Here is a 21384-nt window from a genome sequence, read left to right as displayed (position 1 = left end):
AGGGACAACGCCAGCCATACGACTAGGGGAGGGACACAACGCCAGCCATACGACTAGGGGGGGACAACGCCAGCCATACGACTAGGGGAGGGACAACGCCAGCCATACGACTAGGGGAGGGACAACGCCAGCCATACGACTAGGGGAGGGACACAACGCCAGCCATACAACTAGGGGGGGACACAACGCCAGCCATACGACTAGGGGGGGACACAACGCCAGCCATACGACTAGGGGGGGACAACGCCAGCCATACGACTAGGGGAGGGACACAACGCCAGCCATACGACTAGGGGAGGGACACAACGCCAGCCATACGACTAGGGGGGGACACAACGCCAGCCATACGACTAGGGGAGGGACACAACGCCAGCCATACGACTAGGGGAGGGACGAAGCCAGCCATACGACTAGGGGAGGGACGAAGCCAGCCATACGACTAGGGGAGGGACGAAGCCATACGACTAGGGGAGGGACGAAGCCATACGACTAGGGGAGGGACGAAGCCATACGACTAGGGGAGGGACGAAGCCATACGACTAGGGGAGGGACGAAGCCATACGACTAGGGGAGGGACGAAGCCATACGACTAGGGGAGGGACGAAGCCATACGACTAGGGGAGGGACGAAGCCATACGACTAGGGGAGGGACGAAGCCATACGACTAGGGGAGGGACGAAGCCATACGACTAGGGGAGGGACGAAGCCATACGACTAGGGGAGGGACGAAGCCATACGACTAGGGGAGGGACGAAGCCATACGACTAGGGGAGGGACGAAGCCATACGACTAGGGGAGGGACGAAGCCATACGACTAGGGGAGGGACGAAGCCATACGACTAGGGGAGGGACGAAGCCAAACGACTAGGGGAGGGACAAAGCCATACGACTAGGGGAGGGACGAAGCCATACGACTAGGGGAGGGACGAAGCCATACGACTAGGGGAGGGACGAAGCCATACGACTAGGGGAGGGATCAAGCCATACGACTAGGGGAGGGACAACGCCATACAACTACAGAGGACAACGCCATACAACTACAGAGGACAAAGCCATACAACTACAGAGGACAAAGCCATACAACTACAGAGGACAAAGCCATACAACTACAGAGTACAAAGCCATACAACTACAGAGGACAAAGCCATACAACTACAGAGGACAAAGCCATACAACTACAGGGGACAAAGCCATACAACTACAGAGGACAAAGCCATACAACTACAGAGGACAAAGCCATACAACTACAGAGGACAAAGCCATACAACTACAGAGGACAAAGCCATACAACTACAGAGGACAAAGCCATACAACTACAGAGGACAAAGCCATACAACTACAGGGGACAAAGCCATACAACTACAGGGGACAACTCCATACAACTACAGAGGACAACGCCATACAACTACAGAGGACAACGCCAAACAACTACAGAGGACAACGCCATACAACTACAGAGGACAACGCCATACAACTACAGAGGACAACGCCATACAACTACAGAGGACAAAGCCATACAACTACAGAGGACAAAGCCATACAACTACAGGGGACAAAGCCATACAACTACAGAGTACAAAGCCATACAACTACAGAGGACAAAGCCATACAACTACAGAGGACAAAGCCATACAACTACAGAGGACAAAGCCATACAACTACAGAGGACAACGCCATACAACTACAGAGGACAAAGCCATACAACTACAGAGGACAACGCCATACAACTACAGGGGACAAAGCCATACAACTACAGAGGACAACGCCATACAACTACAGAGGACAAAGCCATACGACTACAGAGGACAACGCCATACGACTACAACTCTCGTCTTTCACCCTATTTTGTCGTACACATGCCAGTCATGACTTGCAGAAAAGCCCAGCTGAAGTTGAGGGAGAAGGCCGAGAGTAGTTTAGACGTCTTTCAACGGCTCTTCTCAGAATATCAGGTAAACGCATCGCACAACAAACTGTCGCCTCACAGTCGTTGGGACCCAATCAGGTGTCGAAGGCTGAGGAATGAGAGCGCCGGTGGCTGTTACCTTTGGCTGTCGTGGTTCCTCCGTGACCGTTGGCGGACGCAATCTGAAAGGTGGGAGGAGAGCTACTTATCAAGTCATAACAAGAGACATAAAACAATACCTTCCTAGATCTTTTCAGGACGTCAAAACTTAAAAATGTTGAAGAATAGAACATCTTAGAGGACTACGATGGAAATAACCCTGTGGCATATGTAGTATATTTTATCCTCTGTCATTTTTTATACACGTAATGTCTCCGGCTAGAGCAGACTACTGCTTCCAGTATCAAATCAATCCCCCCAAAATACAAATTACACAGGAGAGAGAAGCATTAGACTGTCTCGCCTGGTGGCAGGAGTCCATCCCAACATTCTGTCTCACCTGGTGGCAGGAGTCCATCCCAACATTCTGTCTCACCTGGTGGCAGGATTCCATCCCAACATTCTGGCTCACCTGGTGACCGGAGTCCATCCCAACATTCTGTCTCACCTGGTGACCGGAGTCCATCCCTGTATAAGAGTTTCTGGAGCTGCAGTCTACTGGTGGAGTCTCGTCTCGAATGAAGTCTGCCATCTCTAGACCCCCACCAGGGTCCCTGCGCGCACACACACACACACACTCCCATTAGGAAAACGTGGTAATGGACATTTGACCAGAAGCATTTTAACTAACTGGATATTTGACACATTGACCTGACTCATATGCATTGGGTGTGTAACCTGGTTGGGCTGCTCAGAATGAGATGGTCATTCATCTTAACAGGACATGAACATCTGCAGGATGCAACAGAGCGAGGTCCTTCTTACCGAATTCTGATGTGCACTTTGAAGATGTTAAGCATAAGTGTACAACACTTACTTTCCCTCGGCCAACAAGACGAGTAACAAACAGCAACATCACTATTCTGTGTCAACCTACTATCCCCCCCCATAGTAGAAACGTTGACCTATTCTACTGGTCAGCTTGTCCAGAAAGAAAGTGTCAAATCCACTATCCCCCCCCTTAGTAAAGAAATAGCCTATTCCAAACAAACTCTAAAAGCAAACAGTTGTGGGAAGATAAATCCCAAATTCATCCAACCAGTAAGCACGCCTAGCCTACACCAACAAAATAACCTGCTAAACGCAACAGATCAGAATGTTTAAAAACTATTATTTAGTTCTATTTAGAAACACGCTAAAAATGTTTGTTCCCGTAATGTAAATTAGTGGTAAGACACTGTGCCCGAAAGAGCACCGCACATGCGAGCGGTTTCCACGTGACAAGAAAGAAGGGAGATCGAAAGATGCAACAACTATCACGGGTTGCTAATATGACTTGGATTGAAGTTTGGCTACTGGACAAAGAAAGAAAGTTGTTTTTCGAAAACCAAATGAACATGAGAGAAATAGGCTACTGGGTTACGGGCAACATTCACACTGAGCTAAAGGGTAGAGCTGCCTCTTTCAAGGTGCGGGACTCTAACCCGGAAGCTTATGAGAAATCCTGCTCTGCCCTCCAACGAACCATCAAACAGGCAAAGTACCAATACAGGGCTAAGATTGAATCATTCTACACCGGCTCCGACGCTCTTCGGATGTGGCACATTGGATGTGGCAGGGCTTGCAAACCATTAGACTACAAATGGAAGCACAGCCGCGAGCTGCCCAGTGACACGAGCCTACCAGACAAGCTAAATCCCTTCTATGCTCGCTGCGAGGCAAGCAACACTGAGGCATGAATGAGAGCATCAGCTGTTCCGGACGACTGTGTGATCACGCTCTCCGTAGCCGACGTGAGTAAGACCTTTAAACAGGTCAACATACACAAGGCTGCGGGGCCAGACGGATTACCAGGACGTGTGCTCCGGGCATGTGCTGACCAACTGGCAGGTGTCTTCACTGACATTTTCAACATGTCCCTGATTGAGTCTGTAATACCAACATGTTTCAAGCAGACCACCATAGTCCCTGTGCCCAAGAACACAAAGGCAACCTGCCTACAAGACTACAGACCTGTAGCACTCACGTCTGTAGCCATGAAGTGCTTTGAACGGCTGGTAATGGCTCACATCAGCACAATTATCCCAGAAACCCGAGACCCACTCCAATTTGCATACCACCCAAACAGATCCACAGATGAAGCAATCTCTATTGCACTCCACACTGCCCTTTCCTACCTGGACAAAAGGAAACACCGACATGAGAATGTTATTCATTGACTACAGTTCAGCGTTCAACACCATAGCTTAGTGATGAGCTTTGACGGCACTAAGGACCCTGGGACTAAACACCTCCTTCTGCAAATTGATCCTGGACTTCCTGACGGGCCGCCCCCCAGGTGGTGAGGGTAGGTAGCAACACATGTGCCACGTTGATCCTCAACACTGGAGCTCCCCAGGGGTGCGTGTTCAGTCCCATCACAGAGAGTCAGGACACCCGTTTAACATCCCATCTGAAAGACGGCACCCTACACAGGGATATGTCCCCAATCACTGCCCATGACAGTAATAGCTTAAGCATACTGTAGATTCAAATGATCAGTTCCAGGCGCCAAAGCTGTCAGTTGGGACACTTGGAGCTCTGACTATTTTAGCAAATAGCAGGCTACTGCTGTGGAGGAGGGTAACACACAGACTCAGCTACTGCTGTGGAGGAGGGTAACAACACACTGACTCAGCTACTGCTGTGGAGGAGGGTAACAACACACAGACTCAGCTACTGCTGTGGAGGAGGGTAACAACACACTGACTCAGCTACTGCTGTGGAGGAGGGTAACAACACACCGACTCAGCTACTGCTGTGGAGGAGAGTAACACACTGACTCAGCTACTGCTGTGGAGGAGGGTAACACACTGACTCAGCTACTGCTGTTGAGGAGGGTAACACACAGACTCAGCTACTGCTGTGGAGGAGGGTAACACACAGACTCAGCTACTGCTGTGGAGGAGGGTAACACACAGACTCAGCTACTGCTGTGGAGGAGGGTAACACACAGACTCAGCTACTGCTGTGGAGGAGGGTAACAACACACTGACTCAGCTACTGCTGTGGAGGAGGGTAACACACTGACTCAGCTACTGCTGTGGAGGGTAACACACAGACTCAGCTACTGCTGTGGAGGAGGGTAACACACTGACTCAGCTACTGCTGTGGAGGAGGGTAACACACTGACTCAGCTACTGCTGTGGAGGAGGGTAACACACAGACTCAGCTACTGCTGTGGAGGAGGGTAACAACACACTGACTCAGCTACTGCTGTGGAGGAGGGTAACAACACACTGACTCAGCTACTGCTGTGGTAGAGGGTAACACACTGACTCAGCTACTGCTGTGGAGGAGGGTAACAACACACTGACTCAGCTACTGCTGTGGTAGAGGGTAACACACTGACTCAGCTACTGCTGTGGAGGAGGGTAACACAGACTCAGCTACTGCTGTGGAGGAGGGTAACACACAGACTCAGCTACTGCTGTGGAGGAGGGTAACAACACACTGACTCAGCTACTGCTGTGGAGGAGGGCTCTCATTTCTCCCTTATTTTTCTTAGCATCCTGCTCCCCAGTCCACTCCAAGCTGCTCTGCTTTGGTCTCCTTCAGGAATGTGAGAATGATTCACTCTACAGGGGTTTGGGCAGTAAGTTAACAAGTCGCGACCTCACACATTAGGTTTCGTTGTTTCTAAAAATGTGAACTATTTCCACTGACAAAAATATGTTTGACTGCCAAAATCAGTCTCTTTCCTCACTGGTCTTGTGGCCTTGAGGTGAAGAGGTAGCTTGCTAGCTGAATTGATCGGCACAGCAAACATACATGTGAAACATGCTCAGTCCCCGTCTCCACAACAACAGATTTGACCCTTTGACCCTGGCCCACAAACACCTAGCTTACTTCACACCACCAGAGAAAATTAAATCCATGATTCATCTCTGATGTTAGGGTCAGGTCAGGTGCCCAAGTATCCAATAAACCACAGCCCCTAGAAGATAATAGATGGGGTATGCTTTCCATTTAGTGATAAAAAAAAACACTTTTCTGAAAACAATGTGTGTCCTTGCTTCAGCCATCTAAAAAAAAGTATGTTTATGATAGTGAAAAGTTAGAGTAACAATATCTACCCAACATCAACCCTGATCCGGAGAGCTCACTGAAGGCATCAAGCATGCTTCAGTTCGACATCAACCCTGAACCGGAGAGCTCACTAAAGGCATCAAGCATGCTTCAGTTCGACATCAACCCTGAACCGGAGAGCTCACTAAAGGCATCAAGCATGCTTCAGTTCGACATCAACCCTGAACCGGAGAGCTCACTAAAGGCATCAAGCATGCTTCAGTTCGACATCAACCCTGAACCGGAGAGCTCACTGAAGGCATCAAGCATGCTTCAGTTCGACATCAACCCTGAACCGGAGAGCTCACTGAAGGCATCGAGCATGCTTCAGTTCGACATCAACCCTGAACCGGAGAGCTCACTAAAGGCATCGAGCATGCTTCAGTTCGACATCAACCCTGAACCGGAGAGCTCACTAAAGGCATCGAGCATGCTTCAGTTCGACATCAACCCTGAACCGGAGAGCTCACTGAAGGCATCAAGCATGCTTCAGTTCGACATCAACCCTGAACCGGAGAGCTCACTGAAGGCATCAAGCATGCTTCAGTTCAACATCAACCCTGAACCGGAGAGCTCACTGAAGGCATCAAGCATGCTTCAGTTCAACATCAACCCTGAACCGGAGAGCTCACTGAAGGCATCAAGCATGCTTCAGTTCGGCTGACGCCTAGCCGGTCTCGGCTACCCAACGATACTCCCTAACAATACCTTTGCTTGAAAAACGAGGGGGGGGGGAAAGCAAAGCAGCACTGTTCGTCCATGTTAAGATGCCGAAGCCAGTCCCCAAAATAGTCAGAATTCATCTAAGATAACTCAAGAAATCCTGTCATTCATTTGGATGTTTTTCGGCTGGGTTGCATGACGACGCCTTAACTGACCCTGGTCCATTACTGTCCTCCTGACGTGTGGCGTCTCCCTCGTTGGCCCCCTCGCTGCTGGTTCTGTTGCTCTCTTTCTCCTTGGCCCGGTGCTCCACCACCTCTCCCTCGTCCAGGGCATGATGCAGCCGGTAGTTCACAGTCTTCAGCAGAAGGAACATACCAGCTATCACACCACAGTAGATCCCTACTATCACCATGGTGGGCGGGAGTGCCTGGAAGACACACATTTGACATTTATATTTGAGTAATTTTAGCAGACACTCTACATACAGAGCAATTTAAAAGTAGCGCGTTCAACTACAACTACAATAAAACTTGATTGTCCATCCAAGGACTGATGTTTGCTTTCTTTCAATAGTAGAACACAAATACAACTTAGAACCCCCTCCCCCCTAAAAGACAAGTGCTATTTACATAGTCTTTCCCCCCTCCAGTAAATGAGAGTCAGCGTTTTGTTAACTGACCAGCCATCGAACCCGGGTTGTCTGCAAGACTGTGTTAGCTCAGAGAGCTAGCAGGTTTCCAGGTCTAGTGAAAAGTGATTAGTCATCATAGTGGTAAATGGAGTCATCACGTCAGTATAGTGAACAACCTCCGCTATATTCCCATTACAGATTGTTGTATTTAACTAGGCAAGTCAGTCTAAGAACAAATTCTTATTTTCAATGACAGCCTACCAGGGAACAGTGGGTTAACTGACGTGTTCAGGGGGCAGAACGACAGATTTTGACCTTGTCAGCTCAGGGATTCAATCTAGCAACCTTTCGGTTACTGGCCCAACGCTCTAACCACCAGGCTACCTGCCACCCATGTTCAGTCAGTAAATGTATTTATTAGCCTATGGGTAACACCAGTGATGCTCAGTCTCTCTCTCTCAGAGCATTCAGAAAAATCACACTATTTATACCCTCCCTGTCACACATTCTGACTTAAATCAAAGCACTTGGTATACAGATAGCAGGCAGCCTAGTGGTTAGAGCATTGGGCCAGTAACCCAAAAGTCCCTAGATTGAATCCCCGAGCTGACACGGTACAAATCTGTCCCTCTGCCCCTGAACAAGGCAGTTAACCCGCTGTTCCTAGGCCGTCATTGTAAATAATAATTTGTTCTTCACTGACTTGCCTAGTTAAATAGGTCAAATAAAATTTAAAAAATATCCTGAGTTAAATCAAAGAACTTGGAATACATATCCTGACTTGAGTCAAAGCAAAACCATTGCTAATCAATCACAGATCTGGCCTAATTACACAACACCAAGCAAACTGGACTTTTCAATTGGAAACAGCTGTAACTATAGCCCCTCAATATTGAAAGTGAGGCACATATAAAATGCTGTTTTAAAGATCACTCATTTACATTTGGTTTTGCAGGTAGTGTTTACAGTAACGTGATGTTTGTGGGGCAGGAATATTTGACTGTGCAGCAGTTTGTAATCTATCCTACTCTCCAACCATTCCAAAATATCGTTGTTGTTTTGTTTCATGACAACATTTCCTAGAAGTCTGTTTTTTGTGCTGGCTTGCTGACAAGATGGGTCAGCTTGAATATCTGGTAGATCTTGCCACCAGTATACGAGAGACAAGACATACATTGTTAGCTAATAATAGACTGAGATAGATCGCTGTCAATGTGGCTTGGGGCGGTGGGGGTGCGAAGGTTGCAAACATAATATCTGTTTTCTATTAATTAGCTATCTTTGTTGTTTATGTACAACAGACGTATTAGCCACGACTTGTTGCCCGGGGGTTTGGTTAGTCAAACCTGGTCGAGCTTAAAGTATTTCCCTCAATCTGATTTTTTTTTTTTTATGGACAATGTAAAATGTGGTCAGCTAACAATGACAGATGGCGGAATAAAATGTCACACCTGACAACAAAACATAGCGGTGAACCTGAAAACAAGGAGCGAACAGTTACGTCCGCTGGTAATTATTTTGTTGTATTCGAGGGAAACAGTTAGATCTCAAACAAAGAATACCTAGCAACCTAGCTAGTTATCTAGGTAACGTTAACTAGATAGCTAAATAGCAAGTTGGCTAACCTTACTAGCCAACGGTTAGCTGTTAGCATTAGCATCCGCGGTTTGGCTAGTTGGCTAACCTTACTAGCCAACGGTTAGCTGTTAGCATTAGCATCCGCGGTTTGGCTAGTTGGCTAACCTTACTAGCCAACGGTATAGCTGTTAGCATTAGCGGTTTGGCTAATTGGCTAACCTTACTAGCCAACGGTATAGCTGTTAGCATTAGCATCCGCGGTTTGGCTAGTTGGCTAACCTTACTAGCCAACGGTATAGCTGTTAGCATTAGCGGTTTGGCTAGTTGGCTAACCTTACTAGCCAACGGTATAGCTGTTAGCATTAGCGGTTTGGCTAGCATGACATTACAGCCAGGGAAGATCCTCTAACGGTAAACCCAGACTTGCTTTGCTGAGATTGGATATCATGTTAATACACACACACACTTACCATGTAAAGCGTGAAGGGGAAACATAGTAGGAATAGCCAGAGGTAGAGGTGTAGAGCATTGACAAATGTATTTTGATGGGGATCATAGTACCATCCGCCTGTGATTGAAGCCCAGACCCCTTGCCTGAGGATCTGTAGAGTTTGAGATCCCATGTTTTATCCCCTTCGATTTCCTTGGGAGAAAAAAAAACGACTAAATAAAAGGGGCGACACGAATGCTAGCCGTCGTGAAACATTACCAACAGTGCAGTGTTTTCAGACACTGGCCTGAAAATCCACACTGCAGCCATCTTCTCTGCAACTAGCCAGCTGGGGCACTGTACTCGGTCCTCCACTGAGAAAGTCTTCCTATCCCACCACGCCCTGCGAGCTGCTTCTTCTTCTTCTTCGGTCCGTGCTATCTGGTATCATTCGGATGTCCTTACGCTATGGTCCCTGCCCATTGAAGTTGACATTTTAAAAAGGTTCAGGCTAAGAGTTATGGTTAAGGTTAGTTTAGGATAATGACTTCCCAAGGATTCCAGATAGCACTAACCCTTCTTTACATAAACAAACGGGCAATGGAAAAAGAGTGTAGCGAAGACAACTCTGTGAGGGTAGTTTGAAAACGGTCACACAATATTACACTAGCTAAATAGCGCCCCCTTTTGGTACTGTACTGATTTTCAGAAAATCTCGGTGTGCCATATTTTTATTTAACCAGGAAAATCAGTTAAGAACAAATTCTTATTTACAATGAAGTCCTACCCAGGCCAAACCCTAACCCAGACAACGCTGGCCAATTGTGCATCACCATATGGGACTCCCAATCACTGTACGGTTGTAATACAGCCTGGAATCAAACCAGGGTCTGTGGTGACACCTCTAGCACTGAGTTGCAGTGCCTTAGACCACTGTGCCACTCTGGAGCCCTGAGTGTTGTGGCATAACTTCCACTGCTGTATTTTCAATCATGACAGATTTTTCAAGTTACTAGTCAAATATATTAATTGATCATCAAGTTAAATCATCTAGACACTAAAATCTCATTGAATCTCATCAAATGAGATTGGTCCAACTGCAAGGCTCTTCAATATCTCAGGAGGATCCCATAGCTGATGTCCAAAGCGGACTATCTATATTGACCACACCTGGCTACATTAGATTACATACATTTAATCACATTAAAAAATACATGTTTTGATGAATAATGACAAACTCAAGTCACTGCAGAATTTTTGAAAATTATTATATTCAGAAAAGCATGAAACATTTTTTTTTTTCAATGAAAACAGACAATGGATTCAGGATCACTTGACGTGGAAAAAAACCAATTACATATTGAAAAAATAAATTGTGTGGATGTGTATTTATGATTCAGAGACAACGCCAAAAAAAAAACAAGTCTCCCCACAGTCACGACTGAGTAAGATACTGCTGATGTCAACAGTGCATAGAGATTTACCGGTGATCTCAGTTTCCATGTTACCCTCAAAAAAACTGCAAATCCACTCGGGTCCTTAACCTCTCACCTCTAGCGTCATCACAGAGAGAAATCTTGGGGCGATAGTAAGATGTACATGTTGTCAGTAACTAGACAGTTCTAGAACATGGATGGAATGTCCCACGAGGTCTGGTACTGGGACAGACAACTCATAATGTCTGCTCATGCCAGCATCCCAAATGGCACCCTATTCCCTATATAGTGCACTACTAGGGCCTATTAGGGCCCTGGTCAAAAGTAGTGAACTATGTAGGGAATAGGGTGCCATTTGTGACTATTCATTTGCCTAATGCCATTCCAAGCCCTTCAGAAACAGGATGATGGGTTGTTATGGTCTGTTTGGTCTTGAAACTGGGATGTCGGTCCATTTCCACACACCTTCCATCAGACACAAACCACTTCCTTAGCCATGTTCAGTCAGATAGGGTTGTACCTGTCCCATATGTACTTTCAGTGTGCCTTGCCAAAGTGAGAATGGACATCATGACGAAGGCCAAGAGGCTCACATATAAGCTAGAATTAACAAAAGGTGATACTGGCAAGAGCAATGTGAGTTTTTTTTTTTTCATTTTTCTTATTATTTTCTTTTAAGGATGGACATAATCAGAAATATATACAGGAGTGGCCATCGGTCATCACTGTAGCCTGGCACGTTTCTCTGGAGGTGGTTTGCTGCTGGGGGGAGCTGGAGCAGAGGTCTTGGTGGCTGGCTCTCTCTCTCTCTCTTCCTGTTTCACCAGCTCTACAGGGGGTTCAGTCTCCTTCTTCACCTCCACTACAACAGAACCCATACAGTAGATTAGACACAAGGTGGCAAAACAAGACTCCGACATGTCCAGATTCGGGAAACATGACCGAACCTTTTCCAACAGTAATGTTCATCAACATTTGAGTTGTTGTTAAATGTCTAAATCCCATCGTAAAAGAATAGCAAATGGTTCTGTCATATTAGCTGTACACTCTTACCTGGGATGGGCTTCTCACCAGGCTTAGGCTAAAATTGTTGCGAAATAAAAAATAAAATAAAAATAAATTACACACAGAATATAGATGAGCAAATGTGAACCTCAATAATACACTGTTACAACTGAATGAATCGGAGTATGGCTGAGATATTAGCAACACGATCCATAATTCTGACTAACTGATTGGTGGCGTATATTGGCTGAGATATTAGCAACACGATCCATAATTCTGACTGATTGGTGGCGTCTCTTACCTGATAAAACGTGGGAGGAAACTTGGACCTCAAATCGAGTAGAAGTGTGTCAACACGTTGCCTCTGGAACAGGGAACTGGGTTCCTCTTTCTTCTTCGACTTCGGCTTGGCTTTGGCATCTATAGACATCCAATTTAAAAAAAATGTTATTGGTCACATGCACATATTTAACAGATGTTATTGGTCCATACACATATTTAACAGATGTTATTGGTCCATACACATATTTAACAGATGTTATTGGTCCATACACATATTTAACAGATGTTATTGGTCAATACACATATTTAACAGATGTTATTGGTCCATACACATATTTAGCAGATGTTATTGGTCACATGCACATATTTATCAGATGTTATTGGTCCATAAACATATTTATCAGATGTTATTGGTCCATACACATATTTAACAGATGTTATTGGTCACATGCACATATTTATCAGATGTTATTGGTCCATACACATATTTAACAGATGTTATTGGTCACATGCACATATTTAGCAGATGTTATTGGTCACATGCACATATTTAGCAGATGTTATTGGTCCATACACATATTTAGCAGATGTTATTGCTGGTGTAGTGAAATGCTTGTGTTCCTAGCTCCAACAGTGCAGTAGTATCAAACAATTCACACATCTAAAAGTAAAAGAATGAAATTAAGAAATATATAAATATTAGAACGAACAATGTCGGAGTCCGGAGTATAAATATATACGGGTAACGGGTGTATAGAGTATAAATATATACATGTGACGGGTGTATAGAGTATAAATATATACATGTGACGGGTGTATAGAGTATAAATATATACGGGTGTATAGAGTATAAATATATACGGGTGTATAGAGTATAAATATATACGGGTAACGGGTGTATAGAGTATAAATATATACGGGTGTATAGAGTATAAATATATACGGGTGTATAGAGTATAAATATATACGGGTGTATAGAGTATAAATATATACGGGTGTATAGAGTATAAATATATACGGGTAACGGGTGTATAGAGTATAAATATATACATGTGACGGGTGTATAGAGTATTAATATATACGGGTGTATAGAGTATAAATATATACATGTGACGGGTGTATAGAGTATAAATATATACATGTGACAGGTGTATAGAGTATTAATATATACGGGTGTATAGAGTATAAATATATACATGTGACGGGTGTATAGAGTATTAATATATACGGGTGTATAGAGTATAAATATATACATGTGACGGGTGTATAGAGTATACAAAGATACGGGTGTATAGAGTATAAATATATACATGTGACGGGTGTATAGAGTATTAATATATACGGGTGTATAGAGTATAAATATATACATGTGACAGGTGTATAGAGTATTAATATATACGGGTGTATAGAGTATAAATATATACGGGTGTATAGAGTATAAATATATACATGTGACGGGTGTATAGAGTATAAATATATACATGTGACAGGTGTATAGAGTATTAATATATACGGGTGTATAGAGTATAAATATATACATGTGACAGGTGTATAGAGTATAAATATATACGGGTGTATAGAGTATAAATATATACGGGTGTATAGAGTATAAATATATACGGGTGTATAGAGTATAAATATATACATGTGACAGGTGTATAGAGTATTAATATATACGGGTGTATAGAGTATAAATATATACGGGTGTATAGAGTATAAATATATACGGGTGTATAGAGTATAAATATATACATGTGACAGGTGTATAGAGTATAAATATATACGGGTGTATAGAGTATAAATATATACATGTGACGGGTGTATAGAGTATTAATATATACGGGTGTATAGAGTATAAATATATACATGTGACGGGTGTATAGAGTATTAATATATACGGGTGTATAGAGTATAAATATATACATGTGACGGGTGTATAGAGTATTAATATATACGGGTGTATAGAGTATACATATATACGGGTGTATAGAGTATAAATATATACATGTGACGGGTGTATAGAGTTTAAATATATACGGGTGTATAGAGTATAAATATATACGGGTGTATAGAGTATAAATATATACATGTGACAGGTGTATAGAGTATAAATATATACGGGTGTATAGAGTATAAATATATACATGTGACGGGTGTATAGAGTATTAATATATACGGGTGTATAGAGTATAAATATATACATGTGACGGGTGTATAGAGTATAAATATATACATGTGACGGGTGTATAGAGTATAAATATATACGGGTGTATAGAGTATAAATATATACGGGTAACGGGTGTATAGAGTATAAATATATACGGGTGTATAGAGTATAAATATATACGGGTGTATAGAGTATAAATATATACGGGTAACGGGTGTATAGAGTATAAATATATACATGTGACGGGTGTATAGAGTATTAATATATACGGGTGTATAGAGTATAAATATATACATGTGACGGGTGTATAGAGTATAAATATATACATGTGACAGGTGTATAGAGTATTAATATATACGGGTGTATAGAGTATAAATATATACATGTGACGGGTGTATAGAGTATTAATATATACGGGTGTATAGAGTATAAATATATACATGTGACGGGTGTATAGAGTATACATATATACGGGTGTATAGAGTATAAATATATACATGTGACGGGTGTATAGAGTATTAATATATACGGGTGTATAGAGTATAAATATATACATGTGACAGGTGTATAGAGTATTAATATATACGGGTGTATAGAGTATAAATATATACGGGTGTATAGAGTATAAATATATACATGTGACGGGTGTATAGAGTATAAATATATACATGTGACAGGTGTATAGAGTATTAATATATACGGGTGTATAGAGTATAAATATATACATGTGACGGGTGTATAGAGTATTAATATATACGGGTGTATAGAGTATAAATATATACATGTGACGGGTGTATAGAGTATTAATATATACGGGTGTATAGAGTATACATATATACGGGTGTATAGAGTATAAATATATACATGTGACGGGTGTATAGAGTATAAATATATACGGGTGTATAGAGTATAAATATATACGGGTGTATAGAGTATAAATATATACATGTGACAGGTGTATAGAGTATAAATATATACGGGTGTATAGAGTATAAATATATACATGTGACGGGTGTATAGAGTATTAATATATACGGGTGTATAGAGTATAAATATATACATGTGACGGGTGTATAGAGTATAAATATATACGGGTGTATAGAGTATAAATATATACATGTGACGGGTGTATAGAGTATTAATATATACGGGTGTATAGAGTATAAATATATACATGTGACGGGTGTATAGAGTATTAATATATACGGGTGTATAGAGTATAAATATATACGGGTGTATAGAGTATAAATATATACGGGTGTATAGAGTATAAATATATACATGTGACAGGTGTATAGAGTATAAATATATACGGGTGTATAGAGTATAAATATATACATGTGACGGGTGTATAGAGTATTAATATATACGGGTGTATAGAGTATAAATATATACATGTGACGGGTGTATAGAGTATAAATATATACGGGTGTATAGAGTATAAATATATACATGTGACGGGTGTATAGAGTATTAATATATACGGGTGTATAGAGTATAAATATATACATGTGACGGGTGTATAGAGTATAAATATATACATGTGACGGGTGTATAGAGTATAAATATATACGGGTGTATAGAGTATAAATATATACATGTGACAGGTGTATAGAGTATAAATATATACGGGTGTATAGAGTATAAATATATACATGTGACAGGTGTATAGAGTATTAATATATACGGGTGTATAGAGTAGAAATATATACATGTGACAGGTGTATAGAGTATAAATATATACGGGTGTATAGAGTATAAATATATACATGTGACGGGTGTATAGAGTAGAAATATATACATGTGACGGGTGTATAGAGTATAAATATATACATGTGACGGGTGTATAGAGTATAAATATATACATGTATACAATAAATATATACAATATATACATGTGACGGGTGTATATAGTATAAATATATACATACGGGTGTATAGACATTTTGTGGATCGAATATTTAGTATACGTAGGATAGAATAGTAAATATACAGCTATAGTTAATTATTTATTATTATTTATTATGAATGGTTGAAATACATTAGATACATGTGCTATAAAGGTCACGGGAAAGCCATGATTTACTTCCTTCCTGCCTTAGGCCATGTTTAGTGAAACATGCTTTTGATAGGCATCACACATTAAAAATACTGATTTATTGTTCGGAATGAATACCAATGGACCAATAAACTCCCCTGTAAAACAACAGCAAAAACACTGTAATACAACCACAACCAAGGGTTAGAGTTCACCAAATCCCCATTCCACATTTTCCTAATTGAAAATAATTTGAATTTCAGTGTACTTTCTGAATTGACTAGAATTGACACCAACACTGGCAAACATACCTCTCTCCTCCTGGTCTTTGAAGTGCCACCAGTATCCTTTAGATGGGTGATAGCGACAGTACGACATGGCCTCATCGAAGGCAGACTGGACACCGTGGACAGCAGACAGCTGTGGGGAGAATAACAGCAGTCAATACACATGACGACCGAACCCCATCAGCTCATATGTCAACCAGGATTGAGATCAATTCCAATTCAGGTCAATTCAGGAAGTATACTGCAATTCCAATTCTCTTCCAATACTTTTTTAAAAATTTGATTTACTTTCTGAATTGACTGGAATTTAAATGGAATTGACCACGACATAAACCAAGATAATTCCACTCTTTTCTAAAAACCCAAAATAATAACATAGTAATGACAGTTATAACAACATAGTCATAACACTATAGCATAGTAATGACATGGCCAGGGGGTTAACTCTCTCTTACCACTCTGGATCCAATAACTGTTCCCAGATCAGGAGCCTGATACACCACTCCGGCTATAATGTAGTAGTCAGACAAAGGGATGACTGGGGAAACAAACATACAATATAGAGTACAGGATATAGAATTAGAGCCGGGAATAAAGGACATGGGAAGATGAGCTCACAATATACAGTTGAAGTCGGAAGTTTACATACACCTTAGCCAATTACATTTAAACTCCATTTTTCACAATTCCTGATATTTAATCCTAGTAAAAAAGTCCCTGTCTTAGGTCAGTTAGGATCACCACTTTATTTTAAGAATATGAACTGGCAGAGTAATAGTAGAGAGAATTATTTATTTCAGCTTTTATTTCTTTCATCACATTCCCAGTGGGTCAGAAGTTTACATACAATCAATTAGTATTTGGTAGCATTGACTTTAAATTGTTTATCTTGGGTCAAACGTTTCGGGTAGCCTTCCACCATCTTCCCACAATAAGTTGGGTAAATTTTGTGTTGGCCACTCCAATACCTTGACTTTGTTGTCCTTAAGCCATTTTGCCACAACTTTGGAAATATGCTTGGGGCCATTGTCCATTTGGAAGACCCATTTGCAACCAAGCTTTAACTTCCTGACTGATGTCTTGAGATGTTGCTTCAATATATCCACATAATTTCCCCCCCTCATGATGCCATCTATTTTGTGAAGTGCACCAGTCCCTCCTGCAGCAAAGCACCCCCACAACATGATGCTGCCACCCCGTGCTTCACGGTTGGGATGGTGTTCTTCGGCTTGCAAGCCTCCCCCTTTTTCCTCCAAACATAACGATGGTCATTATGGGCAAACAGTTCTATTTTTATTTCAGACCAGAGAAAATTTCTCCAAAAAGTATGATCTTTGTCCCCATGTGCAGTTGCAAACAATAGTCAGGCTTTTTTATGGCGGTTTTGGAGCAGTGGCTTCTTCCTTGCTGAGCGGCCTTTCAGGTTATGTTGATGTAGGACTTGTTCTACTGTGGATATAGACACTTTTGTACCGGTTTCCTCCAGCATCTTCACAAGGTCCTTTGCTGTTGTTCTGGGATTGATTTGCACTTTTCACACCAAAGTACGTTCATCTCTAGGAGACAGAATGCATCTCCTTCCTGAGCGGTATGACGGCTGCGTGGTCCCATGGTGTTTATACTTGCGTACTATTGTTTGTACAGATGAACGTGGTACCTTCAGGTATTTAGAAATTGTTCCCGAGGATGAACCAGACTTGTGGAGGTCTACAATTTTTTTTCTAAGGTCTGACCCACTGGAATTGTGATACAGTGAATTATAAGTGAAATAATCTCTGTAAACAATTGGTGGGAAAATTACTTGTGTCATGCACACAGTAGATGTCCTAACCGACTTGCCAAAACCTATAGCTTTTTAACAAGAAATTTGTGGAGTGGTTGAAAAACGAGTTTTAATGACTCCAACCTAAGTGTATGTAAACTAGTTTTAATGACTCCAACCTAAGTGTATGTAAACTTCTGACTTCAACTGTAGAGGATGTAGAATTAGAGCCTGGAATAAAGGACGTGGGAACATGACGTAAACTTTCCAAGAGGTATTGATTAAGATGTTTTCTGTGGTGTCGGAAGTCTGGTGTGTGTGTGGTGTGTCAGAAGTCTGTGGTGTGTGTGTGTGTCAGAAGTCTGTGGTGTGTGTGTGTCAGAAGTCTGTGATGTGTGTGTGTCAGAAGTCTGTGGTGTGTGTGTGTCAGAAGTCTGTAGTGTGTGTGTGTCGGAAGTCTGTGGTGTGTGTGTGTCAGAAGTCTGTGGTGTGTGTGTGTCAGAAGTCTGGTGTGTGTGTGTCAGAAGTCTGTGGTGTGTGTGTGTCGGAAGTCTGTGGTGTGTGTGTGTCAGAAGTCTGTAGTGTGTGTGTGTCGGAAGTCTGTGGTGTGTGTGTGTCGGAAGTCTGTGGTGTGTGTGTGTCGGAAGTCTGTGGTGTGTGTTCTCTGTGGATCACCCTGAGTAGGAGACTGTCTCTGCTGTTTCCTGATGATGTAGAGGATGGGCTCCTGGGCATGAAGGAGAATGTACTCCACTCCAACCATCTGACTGAAATAGACACACAAATGTATGTCAGTTAGGCTAGTAACTATATTATTACACTCACAGAAAATGATCCATGGGATGGACGGACAGTTTTGCTGACACAGGTCCTGGATCCTAGTCCTGGACCAAAAAAGCATTTTCAATGGACACTATCAATGGGACTAGTCGGCTTAATCTGTGTCAGGGGCAGTGTTAGTAACGAGTAATATGTTGGCCTAATAAATCACTATTTTAAAGTAACAATCCCTGGTAGCCTACTGATTAGAGCATTGGACTAGTAACTGGAAAGTTGCTGGATTGACACCCCGAGCTGACATGGTAAAAATCTGTCGTTCTGCCCCTGAGCAAGGCAGTTAACCCACTGTTCCCATGAACAAGGCAGTTAACCCACTGTTCCCCTGAACAAGGCAGTTAACCCACTGTTCCCCTGAGCAAGGCAGTTAACCCACTGTTCCCAATGGCACAGAAGACGTGGAGGTCGATTTAAGGCAGCTCCCCCGCACCTCTCTGATTCAGAGGGGTTTCGTTAAATGCGACACATTACAGTTGAATACATTCAGTTGGACAACTGACTTCCCTTTTACACTGGAAACCGGCTAATAGCCAGTGTGTCAGCCATATTCAAAGCCAATAACAAAATAAACCCTTTACTTGAGATGTTCCAGAGTGAGCCGCTGCATCTTCACCACCTCGTTGTTACAGGTGCGGTCGTAGAACGGATTACTCCTCTCGGAGAAATAGTCCAGTACATTGCCAGGGTTGAGGATGGGCACCCAGCCACTATCAACCCACGATATCCCCAGGAGGTTGTTGTCTAGAAGGAGCAGCAGGTAACGAATGGAGTTACACGTTTTATTACAAGAATAGGGGTAAACGTGTAGGTATAACGTGCACAATTGTTTTGTTGAAAACAAACTGATTAGTTTGGTAAACAGATCGTTAACTGTCTTGCTAAGCTAACGCGCCAGCTAAACTAGCTAGCTTTGTGCCGTCAAGCAAATGATGTTCCTGAAAGCTATTTATTACAATTCTCAGAAATCGTAAGAGAGATACATTAGTGTTCATGACTATTTCTTCGATTTTCAATCGGACACACAATACATTACTTTTCAATTAATGAAAGAAACACTTCGCTACCTCTCAAATCCACCGACGCCATCGTGTGCTGTAAACAAATGTCGCACAGAAGCGTCTGTCGCTGGTGGATGACGTATTCAGCAGCGTCAGGTCTAATGGCGCGTTCAAAACAACTGGGAACTCGGAAAAAAACGAGCTCCGACAGGGGAAAATATTTTTTGAACTGTAATCCAACTCGGGAACTCGGGCCTCTTGAACTCCGACCTGAAGATCACTGATGTCATGATGTGACCTCGTATTCTTCCGAGTTCCCAGTTGTTTTGAACGTGGCATAAATACACCTTTTTGTCTAATTGACATCAAAAGTTGCTTTAATTTTATCTAACCGTAAACGCTTTCCCTAACCTTAACCTAATTCTCCCAATCTGCTACGTTAATTATCCTAACCTGCTGCGTAAGTTCTCCTAAACCTGCTAAGAAAAGTACCGTTTCTAGACAAAACCATGAGGCCCCCCGTCAGAACATGCGAGGACGTAGGGAGTGTTAACTAAGATTGTATGTATGGTTGGATAGGTCAATGCAAGGTTATCTTTACACTTCTTTGCAATTATTTACAAGTCAGTAGTCTAATGTTTTCAAGATATATTAGCCACGTGAGAGACACACAGAGAGAGTTAATGATTCCAGCAGTCAGTCTATTTTTTATCAAAGATTAACCACTAGCCTTCTTTTCACTACCAGTTTGTGGGGAAACTCACCAGCCAACATGCTGATAGCTGACATAGACAGATGCAACATGCCCCCCCCCCATACCATCCAGATGGTGAGCTGATAGCTGACATAGACAGATGCAACATGCTCGATTAGTTAGGCCACTTGGAATAAAAGATCAAATAGACTTATTATGAAGGATTTATTGGAATAACATAATGAAACGAGCAAGATGGAACTTAATGAAAGGGATTGGGGATTAATTGCCAGGCCGACAGCCTACGATAATGTCCTTGTTATTAACTTGATTGATATGCTGCTATCTGAGTAAGATTATGGGATATTGGGAAAGCCCTGGGATGGTAGAGTGTAACAGGCCTAGCCTAATAATGAAGATGTTGTCCCCAAATGGCACCCTAGTCCTTACATAGTGCACTA

At 42.4% G+C, this 21384-nt stretch overlaps 2 protein-coding genes across 2 annotated transcripts in view; both read right to left on the bottom strand.

Annotated features, from left to right (window-relative positions):
* The window catches only part of pcnx1 (pecanex 1), an 88955-nt gene extending 78900 nt beyond the window's left edge, over positions 1-10055 (bottom strand). Inside the window, 4 exon segments of the mRNA XM_090211679.1 lie at positions 2046-2088; positions 2514-2619; positions 6991-7205; positions 9458-10055. Coding sequence (XP_090067805.1) covers positions 2046-2088; positions 2514-2619; positions 6991-7205; positions 9458-9610 — 517 coding nt within the window. The 5' untranslated portion in view covers positions 9611-10055.
* A 616-nt stretch (positions 10056-10671) lies between these two features.
* med6 (mediator complex subunit 6) lies at positions 10672-20390 on the bottom strand. Its single transcript, XM_090211678.1, has 8 exons — positions 20296-20390; positions 19810-19972; positions 19070-19161; positions 17088-17170; positions 16657-16765; positions 12160-12278; positions 11907-11934; positions 10672-11715 (listed from the first exon to the last, which is right to left on the bottom strand). Exons 1-8 carry the CDS (start codon positions 20315-20317, stop codon positions 11576-11578), a joined length of 756 nt encoding a protein of 251 aa, XP_090067804.1. The 5' UTR covers positions 20318-20390; the 3' UTR covers positions 10672-11575.
* Positions 20391-21384: the final 994 nt, after the last annotated feature.

The sequence above is a fragment of the Oncorhynchus mykiss genome, chromosome 19 (assembly GCF_057628025.1).
Source record: "Oncorhynchus mykiss isolate SJ-2025 chromosome 19, ASM5762802v1, whole genome shotgun sequence".
NCBI lineage: Eukaryota > Metazoa > Chordata > Actinopteri > Salmoniformes > Salmonidae > Oncorhynchus > Oncorhynchus mykiss.
This window is presented reverse-complemented; position numbering and strand designations above follow the sequence as displayed.

What these genes read in the sequence shown, in the direction of transcription:
- med6 (XM_090211678.1), bottom strand. Translation starts at nt 20,317, where the DNA reads ATGGCGTCGGTGGATTTGAGAG. An exon ending in GAGACAGTCTCCTACTCAGG is followed by an intron (nt 17,171 to 19,069) that starts GTGATCCACAGA and finishes TTGTTTCCCCAG; the next exon opens with TCATCCCTTTGTCTGACTAC. An exon ending in TTCCTCCCACGTTTTATCAG is followed by an intron (nt 11,935 to 12,159) that starts GTAAGAGACGCC and finishes CAACAATTTTAG; the next exon opens with CCTAAGCCTGGTGAGAAGCC.